Source organism: Oryctolagus cuniculus, chromosome 2 (assembly GCF_964237555.1).
Source record: "Oryctolagus cuniculus chromosome 2, mOryCun1.1, whole genome shotgun sequence".
NCBI lineage: Eukaryota > Metazoa > Chordata > Mammalia > Lagomorpha > Leporidae > Oryctolagus > Oryctolagus cuniculus.
The window spans coordinates 170,674,905-170,693,431 of record NC_091433.1 but is presented as its reverse complement, the minus strand read 5'-3'; the positions used below and the strand labels follow the sequence as shown (position 1 = coordinate 170,693,431).

General features: G+C 43.6%; 1 protein-coding gene across 9 annotated transcripts in view; it reads left to right on the top strand.

Annotated features, from left to right (window-relative positions):
* SLC30A6 (solute carrier family 30 member 6) overlaps positions 1-18,527 on the top strand; it is a 50,034-nt gene that overhangs the window by 20,398 nt on the left and 11,109 nt on the right. For 3 of the 9 annotated variants that reach the window (XM_051843026.2, XM_070069272.1, XM_051843031.2), the window contains 7 exons: positions 367-402; positions 1,415-1,509; positions 7,030-7,078; positions 7,381-7,500; positions 12,392-12,494; positions 15,424-15,471; positions 17,243-17,311. In XM_051843026.2, coding sequence (XP_051698986.1) covers positions 367-402; positions 1,415-1,509; positions 7,030-7,078; positions 7,381-7,500; positions 12,392-12,494; positions 15,424-15,471; positions 17,243-17,311 — 520 coding nt within the window. Of the gene's footprint in view, positions 1-366; positions 403-1,414; positions 1,510-7,029; positions 7,079-7,380; positions 7,501-12,391; positions 12,495-15,423; positions 15,472-17,242; positions 17,312-18,527 lie in introns of those variants that run through there. The other 6 variants (XM_051843032.2, XM_051843027.2, XM_051843028.2 and 3 more) reach the window with 6 other exon arrangements.

Sequence of the window (18,527 nt, the reverse complement as noted above, 5' to 3'; positions counted from 1 at the left end):
TCTGTTTTGAAGAGTTTACAGATTACAATGAGCAGTGCTGGAGTTTTTTATATGTTAGACTTTTCTACCTTTTCCATATATTTTACCTCTTTTGAAGGTCTAAATTCAGTCATAAGCAGGTGTGAATGGAAGATTCTGTCAGACATGATTATGCTTAGTATAAATGCCTTGAAGCAGGTTTGGTAACAGAGGGTTGGTGGTACATATTAATGCTGATTTGTGAGCCTCCTTGCCTTGTCACTGCTTATAATCAGTAGTTGATTATAATATTCAACTACTGTTTTGAACTGAAAGGTAGAGTAATTATATAATTACAAAACTTTCCAATTTTACAACTTATGTTTAATACATTTTTCTTTCTTGTAGTGCAGAACGCTTTTTGGAGCAGCCTGAGATACACACGTAAGATTTTATTTATTTATTTATTTTTATTTTTTTATTATTTTTTTTTTTTTAATTTTGACAGGCAGAGTGGACAGTGAGAGAGAGAGACAGAGAGAGAAAGGTCTTCCTTTTGCCGTTGGTTCACCCTCCAATGGCCGCCACTGCAGCCGGCGCACCGTGCTGATCCGATGGCAGGAGCCAGGATCCAGGTGCTTTTCCTGGTCTCCCATGGGGTGCAGGGCCCAAGCACCTGGGCCATCCTCCACTGCACTCCCTGGCCACAGCAGAGAGCTGGCCTGGAAGAGGGGCAACCGGGACAGAATCCGGCGCCCGACCGGGACTAGAACCCGGTGTGCCGGCACCGCAAGGAAGATTTTATTTTTGACATAACATATAATTACTAGTTTGATTTCCAATTATTAATTGATATCTTAAGTAAGTTATGTTGTCCAGTGTTCAGAGTGAGGCAGTACACATTTTCACTGATATTTCACAAATCTCCAAATCCCATGATTCCTTCTTTTCACACCCCCAAGTCCCAGATGGTTTTTACTAAACAGGAAGGCCTTTCTGTTTTGGCTGCATGTCCCTCACTGTTTCCAGATGCAGCTTCTTCTATACTATAATATAAAATTTGACCTCCCAAAATAGAAGAGAATTATATGTACCAGTCACGTTGTTGCCTATTATATGGGCCTTGCCTTTTCTGATGAGTTTAATTCAGATATTTCTGATATGTCTTGTATATTATCAACCAAAGACTATTATCATTAATGCAAATTTGTAGCAGCAATTATCCATAAGAAGATATTAATGCTAAGAGTTCTTTTTTGTTCTGGTTAAGAAAGAGTGACAGTAGACAAGACAAGGGTTATAAGGCTAGAAACCAAGTTTAGATTCCAGCTCTGAAACTCCTAAACCCTGGGAGCAAACTATATTTTCCCATCTCTTTGTCTCTCTGCATAGCAAAATTACACGTTGATATTTCCAAGGAATAAATAAAGGTGAATGTTATTGTTGTTCTTTCTAGGGGAAGATTATTAGTTGGTACTTTTGTGGCTCTTTCTTTCAACCTTTTCACGATGCTTTCTATTCGGAATAAACCTTTTGCTTATGTTTCTGAAGGTATGTTTCTTATTTACTATTAATTTTAAAAATCCAGTTAATCTCTTATAAAAAGTCTTTGTTTCATTAGCTTATAGTCATTGAGAAAGTATGTTCTGAAGAGAAGAAAGAATGAACCCAAAGGATTCTAAAGTCTTTAAGCAGATAATTATAAAACCAAAAAATTTTTGGAAGATTATTTATTTGAAAGGCAGAATTACACACATAGAAGAAAGACAGAGAGATCTTCTATCTGCTGGTTCACTTCCCAAATGACTGCAGTGCTGGGAGCTGAGCTGATCTGAAGCCAGGAGCCAGGAATGCTGGTGCCACAAGTGGCGGCTTTACGTGCTACGCCACAGCACTAGCCCCACAACAAAATCTTATTAGTTCAATCTTTAAATAACTTACTATTTAAAGATATGCAGCACTGACCTATCTATTGTTATATATGATGAGAAATATTTGCCAAATAAAATGAATGAGTTTAGATGTTTAATATACCTTAGAAAAGTCTGTTATAAACACTTTATTTTTATTTTTAAGATTTTATTTATTTATTTGAAAGGTGCAGATAGAGAGAGGGAGAGAGAGAGAGAGAGAGATCTTCCATCCTCTGGTTGACTCCCCAAATGCCTGCAACAACTTGGGCTGGGTCAGGCCAAAGCCAGGAGCATGCAGCTCCTTCTGGATCTCCCACGTGGAGTAGCAGGGACCCAAGCTGTTGGGCCATCTTCTACTTCTTTCCCAGGCACATCAGCAGGGAGGTGGATCAGAAGTGGAGCAGTCAGGATTTGAACCTGGAATGCCAGTGTCACAGGTGATGCCTGAACCTGCTGCACCAAAACACCAACTTCTGTTTTAAACATTTTTATTTTATTTTTAAATATTTATTTATTTATTTGAAAGTTGGAGTTGCACAGAGAGAGAGAGAGAGAGAGAGAGAGGTCTTCCATCCTCTGGTTCACTCCCCAATTAGCTGCAACAGCCAGAGCTGTGCCAATCCAAAGCCAGGAGCCAGGAGCTTCTTCCGGGTCTCCCACGTGGGTGCAAAGGCCTAAGGACGTGGGCCTTCTTCTACTGCTTTCCCAAGCCATAGCAGAGAGCTGGACTGGAAGTGGAGCAGCCGGGTCTCGAACTGGTGCCCATATGGGATGCTGGAGCTTCAGGCCAGGACATTCACCTGCTGCACCACAGCACCAGCCCCTGTTGTGAACGTTTTAGAAGCATCATTATTCTTAGAATAGTTGATAAGCTAATGGAAAATAATTATATTCTGTTTGCTAACTAAACCCCAAGGAACTTCTGTTTAGCAGTGGTAGATGGGCATATATTTGCGTTAGCAAAATTGTTTGCTTTTGAAATACTCTCTTATTTAGAAGGCTTCACAAATTCTATCTGATTCACTTTAGTGTTCCATATTTATTGACATTTCAATAATTTCAGGGTTTTGGGATTATACTAATTCACAAAGGGTGTTATGGAAAAATGAGGTGAAAACAGAAGTGGGGTGTGTTGACATACTACAGTCTGAAACATAGAGAAGCACAAGTGAAAGAGGGTCTGTGAGACCTACAAAGATGAAAGCATTCTGAAATTCCATACAAGTTTAAAGATTTATTTATTTATTTGAGAGGCAGAGTTACAGAGAGAGAGAGATCGTCAATCCACTGATTAACTCCACAGGTGGCCGCAATGGCTGGAGCTGGGCCAATCCAAGGCCAAGAACCAGGGGCTTCTTCCAGGTCTCCCATGTGTGTGCAGGGGTCCAAGTTCTTGAACCATCTTCCACTGCTTTCCCAGGCCATCAGCAGAGAGCAGGATCAGAATTGGAGCAGCTGGGGCCGGCGCTGTGGCTCAATAGGCTAATCCTCCACCTTGCGGCGCCGGCACACCGGGTTCTAGTCCCGGTTGGGGCGCCGGATTCTGTCCCGGTTGCCCCTCTTCCAGGCCAGCTCTCTGCTATGGCCAGGGAGTGCAGTGGAGGATGGCCCAGGTGCTTGGGCCCTGCACCCCATGGGAGACCAGGAAAAGCACCTGGATCCTGGCTCCTGCCATCGGATCAGCACGGTGCGCCGGCTGCAGCGGCGGCCATTGGAGGGTGAACCAACGGCAAAGGAAGACCTTTCTCTCTCTGTCTCTCTCTCTCACTGTCCACTCTGCCTGTCAAAAAAAAAAAAAAAAAAAATTAAAAAAAAAGAATTGGAGCAGCTGGAACTTGAACCAGCACCCATAGGGGATGCTGGCACCATAGGCAGAGACTTAACCTCACTGGCATCTAAGCAGTTTCATATATGCTATGAACATGAGTTTCAGTTGTATGAGTTAGAGAGTTTAAGAAGTACTGCATAAATTAGAAAACTGAATAATGACACTTGTGATTACCATAACATTTTGAAAAAGCTTCTAATTTTTAAAAAATAGTCTAACACTTGGGGCCGGCGCTGTGGTACAGTAGGTTAATCCTCCACCTGTGGCACCGGCGTCCCATATGAGTGCTGGTTCTAGTCCCAGCTGCTTCTCTTCCAATCCAGCTCTCTACTATGGCCTGGGAAAGCGGTGGAAGATGGCACAAGTCCTTGGGCCCCTGCACCCACATGGGAGACCTGGAAGAAGCTCCTGGCTCCTGGCTTTGGGTCAGCACAGTGGCCGATGTGACCATCTAGGAAGTGAACCAACAGAAGGAAGACCTTTCTCTTTCCCTCTGTCTTTGCCTCTCACTGTCTGTAATTCTACCTCTCAAATAAATAAATAAAATCTTTAAAAAAATAGTATAACACTCATTCTAGAGATTTTTAGAAAGGTACAAAGACTTAGAAATCCTATCTTTCTATAAAGATCAGAAAGGTATAAGAAAACTGAGGGCCGGTGCCGCGGCTCACTAGGCTAATCCTCTGCCTAGCGGCGCCGGCACACCGGGTTCTAGTCCCGGTCGGGGCACCGGATTCTGTCCCGGTTGCCCCTCTTCCAGGCCAGCTCTCTGCTGTGGCCCGGGAGTGCAGTGGAGGATGGCCCAAGTGCTTGGGCCCTGCACCCCATGGGAGACCAGGAAAAGCACCTGGCTACTGGCTCCTGCCATCGGATCAGCGCAGTGCGCCGGCCACAGCGTGCTAGCTGCGGCGGCCATTGGAGGGTGAACCAACGGCAAAGGAAGACCTTTCTCTCTGTCTCTCTCACTGTCCACTCTGCCTGTCAAAAAAAAGAAAAAAAAAAAAAAAGAAAAAGAAAACTGATATCTTAGACTCAGAGATAACATCTATTGACACTTTTTTTACAGATTTATTTATTTGAAAAGCAGAAGGGCTGGCGCTGTGGTGCAGTGGGTTAAAGCCCTGGCCTGAAGTGCCGGCATCCCATATGGGTACCAGTTCTAGTCCTGGCTGTTCCTCTTCCGATCCAGCTCTCTTCTATGGTCCAGGATATCAGTAGAAGATGGCCCAAGTCCTTGGGCTCCTGCACCCACGTGGGAGACCTGGAAGAAGCTCCTGGCTTCGGATTGGCACAGCTCCAGCCATTGAAGCCATCTGGGGAGTGAACCAGCAGATGGCAGACTTTCTCTGTCTCTACTTCTCTCTGTCACTGTCTTTCAAATAAGTAAAATAAATCTTAAAAAAAAAAAAAAAGAAAGGCAGAGTGACAGAGAGAGAGAGAGAGAGAAAGAGATCTTCCATCTGTAACGGCTGGGGCTGGGTCAGGCCAAATCCAGGAGCCCAGAGCTTCATCAGCGTCTCCTATGTGGGTTGCAGGGGCCCAGGTACTTGTGCCGCCATCCTTTGCTCTTTTCCTGGGTGCATTGAATTGGAAGCAGTACTTCCGGAATGTGAACTGGCACTCTAATATGGGATGCCCATTTCACAGGCAGCAGCTAACCAGCTGCTCCACACCCTCACCCCACATCTGTTAACATTTCTATTTTATTCTATTTACTTTTTTTCTATACACACATATGTATTATCTAATGTATTTCTAACTTTTTATAAATAATGCTGTCTTTACCCTTTTTTTTTATCAAATTATGTTTTTCTGACTCAGGGAAAAACTTATTAACTAGATTAAAAATATGTTTTTGAAAGGCTTTGATATATACACATACTGCCAAATTTATTTTCAGAAAGGTTATATATTTTGTATTTTCATTGGCTGGAAATGAAGGTCCCCAGAAACGTCAAGATTTATGTAATTATTTGAAATTTGAGAGGAAAATAATATTGAACATTTTGTGTATGCTAGCACTTGATTAAATGCCTTATATAGAATAACCTATTTAATTCTCCCCATAACTTTATGAAATAATTTTATTATCTCCATTTTACTTTGAGGTATACCGATAGAATAAATCACTTACCCAAGGCCACACATGCAGTTGTAAGGAGAACTGGGATTTAAAACCAGATATTCTGGCATCAGAGTCTTTTCTGAGCTGCTCTACTGTTCTTTTCTATGGGCTTTGCAATCTTTTTTACATCGTAGTACACGTAAAAAAATGAAGGGGCAGGCATTAGCGTAGTCATTAAGATACCACTTAATACACCCACATCCATATCAGAGTGCCTAGATTTTTTTTTTAAGATTTTTATTTATTTATTTGATAGGTAGAGTTATAGACAGTGAGAGAGACAGATAGAAAGGTTTTCCTTCCGTTGATTCACCCCCCAAGTGGCTGCTACGGCCGGCACTGCACCAATCCGAAGCCAGGAGCCAGGTGCTTCCTCCTGCTCTCCCACATGGGTGCAGGCGCCCAAGCACTTGGGGCATCCTCCACTGCCCTCCGGGCCACAGCAGAGAGCAGGACTGGAAGAGGAGCAACTGGAACTAGAACCTGGTGCCCATATGGGTTGCCGGCGCCTCAGGCAGAGGATTAACCAAGTGAGCCATGGCACTGGACCCCGAGTGCCTAGATTTGATCTCTGGCTTCAGATCCTGACACCAGCTTCCTGTTAATGCAGATGCTGGGTGACAGTGATGATGGGTAAAGTAGTTGGATTCCTGTCACCCATGTGGTTGGCAGGACGTGGGTTGAATTCTTGTCTCACAGCTTCAGTCCAGTCCAGACCCAGCTATTGTGGGTATTTGGGAGTGAACCTGTAAATGGGAGCTCTGCTTCTGTATATCTGTCTCAAATAAATAAATTTTTAAAATACACCAATATTTCTATAACACCTTGGGATAAATGAAAGAGGATGCTTGAGCTGTGATGCTTCTTGTGCAGGGACAAGATGAAATGAATGCTGGTGGAATGAACAAGTGGTATACCTGTGATTCAGTTGCTGCACACTAGTGAGGCAGCACTGCTGTACAGTGTGTTACTTGAAATTCACAGTAACAGTGACATATAAGCTCACTAACTCCTTAGGTCAACTGTATATTATAGTTAAAACTGCTTTTGACTTAGTATCTGAAGAGCATAAAAGAAGAAAAAGTTATAGATTTGTCGCTTTTTAAGATTGTAGAGTAACTGACAAATTTTTTAAATTAAAGAAGTCAAGTAATTCTGGTAGTGGTTTATTCACTATAGATAATTTAAGTATTTTCTTCTTAAAGCTGCCAGTACAAGCTGGCTTCAAGAGCATGTTGCGGATCTGAGTCGAAGGTAAGATATTATGGAGTTTCGTGATATCATAGTCTTAAAAGAATGCACAAGAAATGCATCTGTCATGGGAATTTAATGCCAATGCTGAGGTTACTACGTAAATCATACCATTCAAATTCTTATCCTTTCACTTTTTAATTGGTAATGCAAGAGAGACCTTACAACTTAAAGAGCATTGGTCTTAAGTCCTCTTTACTTTAAGAGATCTGTTACCTGATAATAAAATACAAGTTGTCCTCTACAGAGCTTTTGTTAGTATCACATGTGATCTGCCAGTGATTACTCTTTTTGTTTCTTCCTAGCTTGTGTGGAATTATTCCAGGACTTAGCAGTATCTTCCTTCCCCGAATGAATCCATTTGTGTTGATTGATCTTGCTGGAGCATTTGCTCTTTGTATTACATATATGCTGATTGAAATTAAGTAAGTATTTTTTTTTGCTGTCAGGTGTGTTTCAGTTTGGGGCCACTGACTTTTAAGGTTGTCAGCAGGATAGGTCGGGCTCTAGCTTCTAGTATCTTGCTTTTGACCTGTGTAACTTTGGTTAAGTCCTGTCTTCCAGTGTTGTCTTCTGAAAAATGAGGAGGACTAGGTTATTAATTTACAATAATTTATAAATAAAATTTATTAATAAATTTGTTAATACATTTATTAATTTATAAATCTTATTTGAAAGTCAGAGTCACACAGAGAGAGAGGAGAGGCAGAGAGAGAGAGAGGTCTTTCATCCAATGGTTCACTCCCCAACTGACCGCAACGGCCGAAGTTGCACCGATCCGAAGCCAGGAGCCTCTTCTGGGTCTCCCACACGGGTGCATTGGCCCAAGGTCTTGGGCCATCTTCTACTGCTTTCCCAGGCCACAGCAGAGAGCTGGATTGGAAGAGGAGCAGCCAGGACTAGAACCAGTGCCCATATGGGAGCTGGCGCTTCAGGCCAGGGCATTAACCTGCTGCGCCGCAGCGCTGGTCCCACATTCATGCTTTTGTGCAACTAGTCATTATTCATCTCCAGAGCTTTTTCATCATTCCTAACTGAAACTTCATACCCCTTAAATCCCTGTTTCCTCTCTACACAGCCGCTGGTTACCACCATTCTACTTTCTGCTTATATGAATTTGACTGCTCTAAGCACTTTATATAATTGTATAATTGTTCATTTGTGTTTGGCCCAATTCACTTAGCATAATGTTTTGAAGGTTTATAGCTGGTCAGAATTCTTCCTTTCTAAGTTTGAGTAACTTTCTATTGTATGCACATACCAGATTTTGTACTGATTCATCCACTGATAGACAATTGGTTTGTTTCTATAATTTGATGATTATAAAGAGTGCAGCTATGAGCATGGGTGTGCAAATGCTGTTTTAGCCCCTGATTTCAATTCTTGGGTGTATATACCCAGAAGTGGAATTGGTAGATCATGTGGCAATTCTATATTTAATTTTTAAAGACAATAATGTATTTGTTTTTAAATTTTTATTTATTTGAAAGGCAGAGAGACATAGAGACAGATGGAGAGGTATTTCCATCTGCTGGTTCATTTCCTAGATGCCCACAACAGCCAGGGCTGGGCCAGGATGAAGCTGGGAGTCCAGAACTTCATCCAGGTCTCATACTTGGATGACGGGGACTCAGGTACTTGAGCCATCACCTGCTGCTTCCCAGGGTGCACATTAGCAAGAAGCTAAATCAAAAGCAGAGTAGCTAGGACTTGTACCAGATATAGGATGCTGACATCCCAGGTAACTACTTAACTGTTGCATCAAATGCCCATCCCATATATTTTAATTTTTTGAAGAATTCCAAAGCATTGGGGCTGGTGCCATCGCGTACTAGGTTAATCCTCCGCCTGCAGCGCCGGCATCCCATATGGGTGCCGGTTTGAGTCCTGGTTGCTCCTCTTCCAGTCCAGCTCTCTGCTGTGGCCTGGGAAAGCATTGGAGGATGACCCAAGTGCTTGGGCCCCTGCACCCGCATGGGAGACCAGGAGGAAGCACCTGGCTCCTGGCTTTGGATCAGTGTAGCTCCGGCTGTTGCGGCCACTTGGAGATAGAACCAACGGAAAGAAGACCTCTCTCTCTCTCTCTCTCTGTAACTCTACCTGTCAAGTAAATAAATAAATAAATAAATAAGAATTCCAAAGCATCAATTTTTTTCCAATGTTTTTCATTTTTATCAATTTCGAAGGCAGAGCAAGAGAGGGATATCTTCCAACTGGTGGTTCACTCCCCAAATGCCCGTAACAGCTGGAGCTGGGCCATGCTGAAGCCAGGAGCCAGGAACTCTTTCCAGGTCACTCACAGGTGGCAGGGACTCAAGTACTTGGCCCATCATCTACTGTCTCCCATCAGCATTGACAGGAAGCTGGATCAGAGGGTGCAGGTGGAACTTGATCCCAGGCAGTCTGATGTGGGATACAGGCATCCCAAGCAGCAGTTTAACCTCTGCACCACAGTGCCCACCCCTAAAATGTGTATTTTTAAATTAATTTATTTATTTGAAAGTCAGAGTTATACAGAGAAAGAAGGAAAGGCAGGAAGAAAGAGAGAGAGAGAGAGAATCGAGATCCTCCATCTGCTGGCTCACTCCCTAACTGGCCGCCACGTCCAAAGCTGCCAGGAGCTTCTTCTGGGTCTTGGTAGGTGCAGAGGCCTAAGGACTTGGGCCACCTTCTGCTGCTTTCCCAGGCCAGAGCAGAGAGCTGATTCAGAAGTGGAGCAGCGAGGACTTGAACTGGTGCCCATATAGGATGCCGGCACTGGTGGTGGCTTTACCCGCTATACCACAGCGCTAGCCCCTAAAATGCATTCCTTTTTTTTTTTTTTTTTTTTTTTTTTTTTTTTTTGACAGGCAGAATGGACAATGAGAGAGACAGAGAGAAAGGTCTTCCTTTGTTTCCCTTGGTTCACCCTCCAATGGCTGCTGCAGCCAGCGTGCTACGGCCGGTGCACCGCGCTGATCCGAAGCCAGGAGCCAGGTGCTTCTCCTGGTCTCCCATGCGGGTGCAGGGCCCAAGCACTTGGGCCATCCTCCACTGCACTCCTGGGCCACAGCAGAGAACTGGACTGGAAGAGGAGCAACCAGGACAGAATCTGGTGCCCCAACTGGGACTAGAACCTGGGGTGTCAGCGCCACAGGCGGAGGATTAGCCTATTGAGCTGCGGCGCTGGCCCTAAAATGCATTCTTAAATACCTACTTCTCCTCCTTCCCCTCTCACCTTTTGCCACACAAGCTCTAAATGTTCCTTAACTTTCATTTGTCCCTTCTTCCCCATTGTTTCTGCTCCTATCCCAGTTAAGGCCTGTTTTATTATTTCCTTGGACTATTTTCTGATCTTTTAATTTTCATTTTCAACAGTTAATAGTCATTTTATATTTTGCTATAAATAGAATCATTAAAAATTGCCAGGGCTGGTGTTGTGGCTTAGTGGATAAAGCAGCTGCCTGCAATGCCAGCATCCTCATTGGGCACTGGTTCTAGTCCTGGCTGCTCCACTTCTGACCCAACTCCCTGCTACTGAGCCTGGAAAAGTAGCTGAAGATGGCACAAGTACTTGAACCTCTGCACCCATGTGGGAGATTTGGATGAAGCTCCTGGATCCTGACTTTGGCTTGGCCCAACCCTAGCCGTTGCAGACTGGGAGATGGAAGGTTCTCATTCAGTCTCTCTTTCTCACTCTCTGTCTTTCCCTCTCTCTGTAACTCAGCTTTTCAAATATATAAATAAATCTTTAAAAATTGCCAATCTGGGCCGGCGCCGCGGCTCACTAGGCTAATCCTCCGCCTAGCGGCGCCGGCACACCGGGTTCTAGTCCCGGTCGGGGCGCCGGATTCTGTCCCGGTTGCCCCTCTTCCAGGCCAGCCCTCTGCTGTGGCCAGGGAGTGCAGTGGAGGATGGCCCAGGTGCTTGGGCCCTGCACCCCATGGGAGACCAGGAGAAGCACCTGGCTCCTGGCTCCTGCCATCGGATCAGCGCGGTGCGCCGGCCGCAGCGCGCCGGCCGCGGCGGCCATTGGAGGGTGAACCAACGGCAAAGGAAGACCTTTCTCTCTGTCTCTCTCTCTCACTGTCCACTCTGCCTGTCAAAAAAAAAAAAAAAAAAAAAAAAAAAAAAAAAAAAAAGGAAAAAAAAAAAAATTGCCAATCTGGAAATGAGTGGCACAGAAGTTAAGACAGCCCTTGGGGTGCATCTCATGTCAAAGTGCCTAGGTTTCAATTCCAGCTGTGTTTCCAGTTCCAGCTTCCTTCTAATAAACTCCTTGGGAGGCTGCAGGTAATGGCCTTAAGTGCAAGGGTATAACACTCTGATGGAACAGTTAAGTATACACAGCTGGATAGCCGGAAACATGCAAAGGTTGATGAAAATTTGATGTTTTTAGCATGGAGTCCTGTGCTATCAAGCCCCTACCAACCTCACTGGTTTCCAGCTGTGTACACTTAACTGTGATGTCATTGCTCCATTACACCCTGCGTTTGGTGCATTCACTGTCTGAAAACCTTCCTCCCATCATCTCACTCATACATGAAGGCTCAGCTCAAACGGCACCTCTGCCTTTCTTGTTTAGCCTCTCTGGATTATTTCCCCATCCACAGGAGCCTTGTCACTCACCTTTGTGCGTCTATGGTGCCCTGTATAGACAGTTTTACTTTTTACCCATAGTACTTCATTATGTTGTTCATTTGTGGCGCTCCTGTTTCTGTGTTGGGGACTATGTCTTACTCTTGTCTATTTTCAGCTTGTGGGAAAAGTTAAAGTACAAGAGCAGCTTGCAACCACTGGCCTTTCAGTCTGTCGTGTTACTAGAACTTCCGCACGGTCTGACGTGCGTGAGGTGCTCCACCTCAGCTGCGGTGCTGCTGTAACAGATCTGCAGATTCTTGTGAAACTCTGGGGAGTGCTGAACAACTTCACTGGGAAGAATGATTATTTACAGGAAAATTGGTGGAATGATGATGAGTACTGTTAGTCTCTGTATCAGAATTTACTAGTTAAGGATTTTTTTTTAATTTATCTGTCTCAAGCAAGTAATATATTTGAAATCTTCGTAGTTGAGAAGTAGATTGAAAAATACACGGTGGGGAAATGCTCACATGTGTCTCACCACACTGTTTAACTTAATTATTAGTTATTGTCCTGTTAACTTTGACAAGAAAGGATTCTAAAAACTTGTTTTTTTTTCTTTGATATGTGGTCTTGCCTATAGCAGCCGTCTGTGATACAGTCCCATTGCTTGAGATAATTCATGTTGAGTAGATTGGGTTGTGAGATGCCTGGTGAGCCATGCATTTAGGATTGAGAATTGTTTTTTTCCTTTAGTAATTATTTTGCTGTAGATACGGCCTCTGCAATAGCCATTGCCCTGATGACCTTTGGCACTATGTACCCCATGAGTGTGTACAGCGGGAAAGTCCTGCTCCAGGTAAGGCTCTTCTCTCCGTGTGCAAGCTTCTTGTTTGCCACGTTCTCCTGCCAGACTAAGAAATTGTATGTGTTTGAGTTTGAAGCTTGGAGCTCTTGTGCTGTCTCTGCCTCTCAAAAAAAAAAAAAAAAAAAAAGAAGAAGAAGAAGAAGAAAAGGAGGGAGAAAAAAAAGAAATTTTCAGACCATAATTTCTGAAATTCATATCGTAAGAACCAGATAATATTTCACTGGCCAGTAAAATCAACATAAATTCTTTTGTATTTTGATGGATCACAAAATCATGAACTTAAAATTATTTGTCTCTAGTAATGTTTCAAGTGAAAGCAATGTTACTTTTTTTTAAATTTTTTTTTTTTTTTTTTTTTTTTTTTTTTTTTGCGAGGCAGAGTTAAAGAGGCAGAGACAGAGAGAGAGGTCTTCCATCCACTGGTTCACTCCCCAAATGTCTGCAATGTCCAAGACTGGACCAAGCAGAAGCCAGAAGCCAAGAGCTTCTTCAAGGTCTCCCACGTGGGTATAGGAGCCCAAACATTTGGACCATTTTCCACTGCTTTCCCAGGCCTTTTGCAGGGAGCTGGATCAGAAGTGGAGCAGCCAGGACTGGAATCAGTGCCCATATGGGATGCCAGTGCTGCAGGTGGAGGCTTAACTTTCTACACCACAGTGTTGGCCCCACTTAGTTTTGTTTTTGATACTTATTTTCCTTTAGTAAATGTGCTTTGACTACTGAGTAAGCTGGTTATGATTTTCTGTTATTGGGCCAGGGAGACTTAAATTGTTTTCAAAAAAATATTTATTTATTTGAAAGGCAGAGTTATAAGGAGAGGGGGAGAGACAGAAAGAGGAGATCATCCGTCTGCTGGTTCACTCCCCAAAAGGCCACAATGGCTGGGGCTGGACCATGGCAAATCCAAGAGCTAGAACTCTGTCTGGTTCCCTCATGTGAGTGCAGGGTCTAAATACTTGGGCCATCTTCCGTTCCTTTTCCAGGCTCACCAGTGGGGAGCAAGATTGGAAATGGCGCAGAAGGGACACGAACCAGCACTCATGTGGGATGCTGACATGCAGGCTGCTACTTAACCTGCTGTGTCACAGCGCCAGCCCCAGCGAGACTTCCATTTCAAACTTAATATGAAAAACAATGAATTGAAAGTGAGACTTTATCCTAGAAGTTAAGATGCCTGCGGTTCACATTGGAGTATCCGGGTTTGAATACTATTTCCAGCTTCCTGCCAACTTAGTCCCTGGAAGGCAACAGAGATGGCTGAAGAGATTGGGTTTCTGCCACATACGTGGGAGACCAGGATTACATTCCTGGCTCCCAGCTTATGCCCGGTCCAGCCATGGCTGTTGTAAGCATTTAGAGTTAATCAGCATATGGAAGCTTCCTCTCTGTCAAGTTGAAAAAAAAGAAAAGAAAAATCACTGCTTGTTGAAACAATAGGCATATCTGCAGACAAGTCCCTGAATAGGAAGCTAGCTTCCCAAGATGGATGTGTGTATACACTCTGCTGTTCTGTCTTTTTTTTTTTTTTTTTTTTTAAGATTTATTTATTTGAAACAGAGTTACACAGAGAGAGGAGAAGCAGAAAGAGAGAAAGAGAGAGAAAGTCTTCCATCCACTGGTTCACTCCCCAGTTGGCCACAACAGCCGGATCTGCGCCGGAGCTGCTGGCTGAAGCCAGGAGCCAGAAGCTTCTTCTGGGTCTCCCACATGGGTGCAGGGGCCCAAGGACTTAGGCCATCCTCTACTGCTTTCCCAGGCCATAGCAGAGAGCTGGATTGGAAGTGGAGCAGCTGGGACTCAAACCAGCACCCATATGGGATGCCGGCACTGCAGATGGTGGCTTTACCTGCTGTGCCACAGTGCTGGCCCCTGTTCTTTTGTCTTACTACTCTTGTTCCTTTTCTAAAACTTAGGGGTTGTGGCTTCATTTTCAGAGGCAGTAATAACAATAAGATAATAGTTATAAAGTGTTGTGTCCTATATAAAATTTAATTTTTTAAGCCATTGGAAATTTTCTGTTGTTTGGTTAGGTCTATAAGTCAGCTTGTTTAGTTCTGTAAGTCAGCTTGTTCTAAAGTGCAGCCAATTTTTTTTTTTTTTTTTTTTTTTGACAGGCAGAGTGGACAGTGAGAGAGAGAGACAGAAAGAAAGGTCTTCCTTTGCCATCGGTTCACCCTCCAATGGCCACCGCGGCTGGCGCACCGCGCTGATCCGAAGGCAGGAGCCAAGTGCTTATCCTGGTGTCCCATAGGGTGCAGGGCCCAAGGACTTGGGCCATCCTCCACTGCACTCCCGGACCACAGCAGAGAGCTGGACTGGAAGACGGGCAACTGGGACTAGAACCTGGTGTGTTGGCGCCACAGGTGGAGGATTAGCCTATTGAGCCGCGGCGCCGGCCTCAGCCAATTCTTAATGTTGCCTCAGTGAAATCACTCTTCCCATGGGGCTGGCATTGTGGCCTAGTGAGTAAAGCTACCACCTGCTATGCTGGCATTCCATGGACACTGGTTTGAGTCTCTGCTGCTCCATTTCTGATCCAGCTCCCTACACCTGGAAAAACAGTGGAAGATGGTGCAAGTATTTGGGATCCTGCCATCCACATGGAAGACCCAGATGGAATTATAGGCTCTGGCTTTGGCATGGCCCAGCCCCAGCCATAGTGGTAATTTGGGGAGTGAACCTGCAAATGGATGATCTCTCTCTCTGTCTCTCTCTCTCTCTCAGTGCTCCCCCAACTCTGCTTTTCAAATAAATAAAGTAAATCTTAAATAACTAAATAAGAAAGAAACTGCTCTTCTTAAAATCACAATAGGGTAGCAGTCAAAGCAGAGCCTGGTTCACAATCTGTTTGCAGCGGTTTCTGGATCATTCTTGGGAACTTTTTTCTCTCTACATTATTTATACTTTCTTTTTCCCCCAGACAACACCACCCCATGTTATTGGTCAGTTGGACAAACTTATCAGAGAGGTAAGATGGAATTAGTAAACACAGCCACCTTCATTTATATTAGTAAATTGAAAAGGTACGTATACATAATACTGTATTGGACCCTACATGAATTTTATTTTAGGGATGGTTGTGTTCTTGGTAATAATGAGGTGGGGGCTGTAACATGGTGGCAAAAATTGAAAAGTTTGGGTAATTGCTCAGTTTGAAAATCAGATTCACTTGAAAGAAATGTGGGAGGTGAGGGTTTAGAGACCACCCTGTCATCTGTTTCAGGGCTGAGTTTCTTACCCTGTAGTCAGATGTGACGTTGGCATGCAGTCAAAGCCCACTTTGACATGTTGGTGGCATTACCACCTAACATCTTGTTCTGGGGATTTCAACTTTATTGTCAGAAATTTCCATCTGCTAACTAAGGAGGAAATAAGATGATTTTATTACTGAGACATTCAAACTGTTTTAAACTGTTGCTGGTCAGTACCACAAAGGCCATTTTTACCCATGTAGCTGCCTGTTTGTCTCAGAAAGTGAAGCTGGGCCCCACAAATGTCTCCACTGCCGCTGTACAAAGGCTCACATTGGGTATCGGCCTTGGAATTTCCTATTGGTCTGTATGCAAATAACATCCTTGTTGTGCTGAGGTGTGTTATAAGGGAATCAAGAGAAAGATGTCATCTAGAAAACCAAGAAGTCTGTGGCTCTGTTACCCCGCATGCACTCAGTCTCATCAGATCTTGAAAGCTAAGCAGGCCTGGTTAGTACTTGGATGGGAGAAAACACACACACACACACACACACACACACAGAATGGATACCACAAGTGTTGTGTATAAATATATGGAATGTTACTAAAATTAAAAGAACCATACAGGGGCAGGACTTGTGGCACAGCAGGTTTAGCCCCTTCTGCAATGCTGGCATCCCATGTGAGTGCCAGTTGGAGGGTCGGCTGCACCACTTCCAATCCAGCTCTCTACTAATGTGCCTGGGAAGGCAGTGGAAGATGGCCCAAGTGCATGGGCCCTTGTTACCCACATGGGAAACCTAGATGGAGTTGGAGACCCAGAGTTCCAGGCTCCTGGCTTCTTTGTGGCCACTTGGGGAGTAGACCAGTGGATGAAAAATCTCTCTCAGTCTCTTCCTCTCTCTGTAACTCTGCTTTTCAAATAAATAAATTAATTAAAAAAAAAAAAAATCATGGGGCTGGTGCTGTGGCATAGCAGGTAAAGCTGCTACCTGCAGTGCCGGCATCCCATATGGTACCAGTTCGTGCCTCCCTGCTCCACTTCTGATCCAGTTCCCTGCTAATGTCCTGGGAAAGCAGTGGAAGATGGCCCAAGTGTTTGGGCCCCTCCACCTGCGTGGGAGACCTGGAAGAAGTTCCAGGCTTCTGTCTTCAGATCGCCAATGCTGTTGGGATCATTTGAGGAGTGAACTAGTGGATGAAAGACCTTTTTGTTTCTCCCTCTCTCTGTAACTCTGCCTCTCAAATAAATAAACAAAATCTTTAAAAAAAATACATAGTTGAAGAAGTGCAGCGAAGAAATTCCAATTGAGTGGTCAGTACCTCATTTTAGAAAGATTGAGGCAGACAAGTTGAGAAGACAGGGTCATGGGTCAGTACTGAACCAGCAGGCAGGTGTCTTAAGTGATTTGGGATTTATGTTGGCTAATGAACATCCTTGGGCAGGGTTTGGATGTGTCATGTCAAGCCTAGAGCAAGTCTATAATATGACTGAACTATGTTGGATGTGTGACAACTATGGTAACCTATTTCTGTGTTTTTGATTAGGTGTCTACCTTGGATGGAGTTTTAGAAGTCCGAAATGAACATTTTTGGACCCTTGGTTTTGGCTCATTGGTATGTTTCCTACATACTACTTCAGCTATAACTTAAAGCATATTTTTCAGTTTTTAAAACTACAAAGATAAAATTTTCATAGAACCTTTGATTCCTGTTTCTTTTTTTTTTTTTTCTTGAGATTTTTATTTTATTCATTTGAGAGACAGGGTTACAGAGAGAGAAATCTTCCATCTGCTGCTTCACTCTCCAAATGGCTGTAATGGCCAGGGCTGGGCCAGACTGAAGCCAGGAGCCTAGAGCTTATTCTGGATTTCCCACGTGGGTGGCAGGGGTCCAAGCCCTTGGTGTATCTTCCGCTGCATACCTAGGCACATTAAGAGGTAGCTGGATCAGAAGTAGAGCAGCTGGGGCTCGAACTGCTATGGGATGCTAACGTCACAGGCAATGGCTTTACCCAATATGCCACTGCACTGGGCCCTGATTCCTGTTTCTGTCTAGTAAGAGTCTAAAATGTAGTTGGACTCAATTACCTAATTGATATTAATTGGGAGATAGTTCTTTATTCGTTTTCTTTCAAACTGCTGTTGTGATCATAATACTGAATTGTCTGGATACATATAAGTCTATAGGCAGTATAATTCCTAAATATGAAAATATTGCAAAAGTAGAAAGTGCAGGTTTATTTTTAACTGCAGTTCTGAGTTTGAAAATTTTTTTACTGTGTTGATCCTTTATTTACTTATTTGTCTTTGTCCAAAATCCTTTTACTTAAGGTATACAAACTTCAAGCATTTCATAAATACAACTTTAGGAACACAGTGAGTCTTCACATTCTACCTCGCTCCCACTCGCACTCCCATCGTTCATCTTCCTCCCTCTCCTATTCCCATTCTTATTTTTTCCTAAGGTCTGTTTTCAGTTAACTTTATACATGACCCACTTCAGGAACATGTTGTTCAGTCTCCATATGTTTGCATATTTTCTAGAGATTCTTGAGTTGTTGATTTCCAGCTTCAATCCATTGTTATCAGAGAAGATGCATGGTATGATTTCAATTTTTTTGAATTTGATGAGACTTTATGGCCTAGCATGTAGTCTATTCTAGATAAAGTTCAATGTACTGTGAATAGAATATGTATTCTGCAACTGTAGGATGAAAAGTCTATAGATATCTGTTAGGTCCATTTGGTCTATAGTGTTCATTAAATCTGTTGTTTCCTTGCTGATTTTCTGTTTGGTTGATGTGTCCATTGCTGAAATTGGAGTTTTGAAG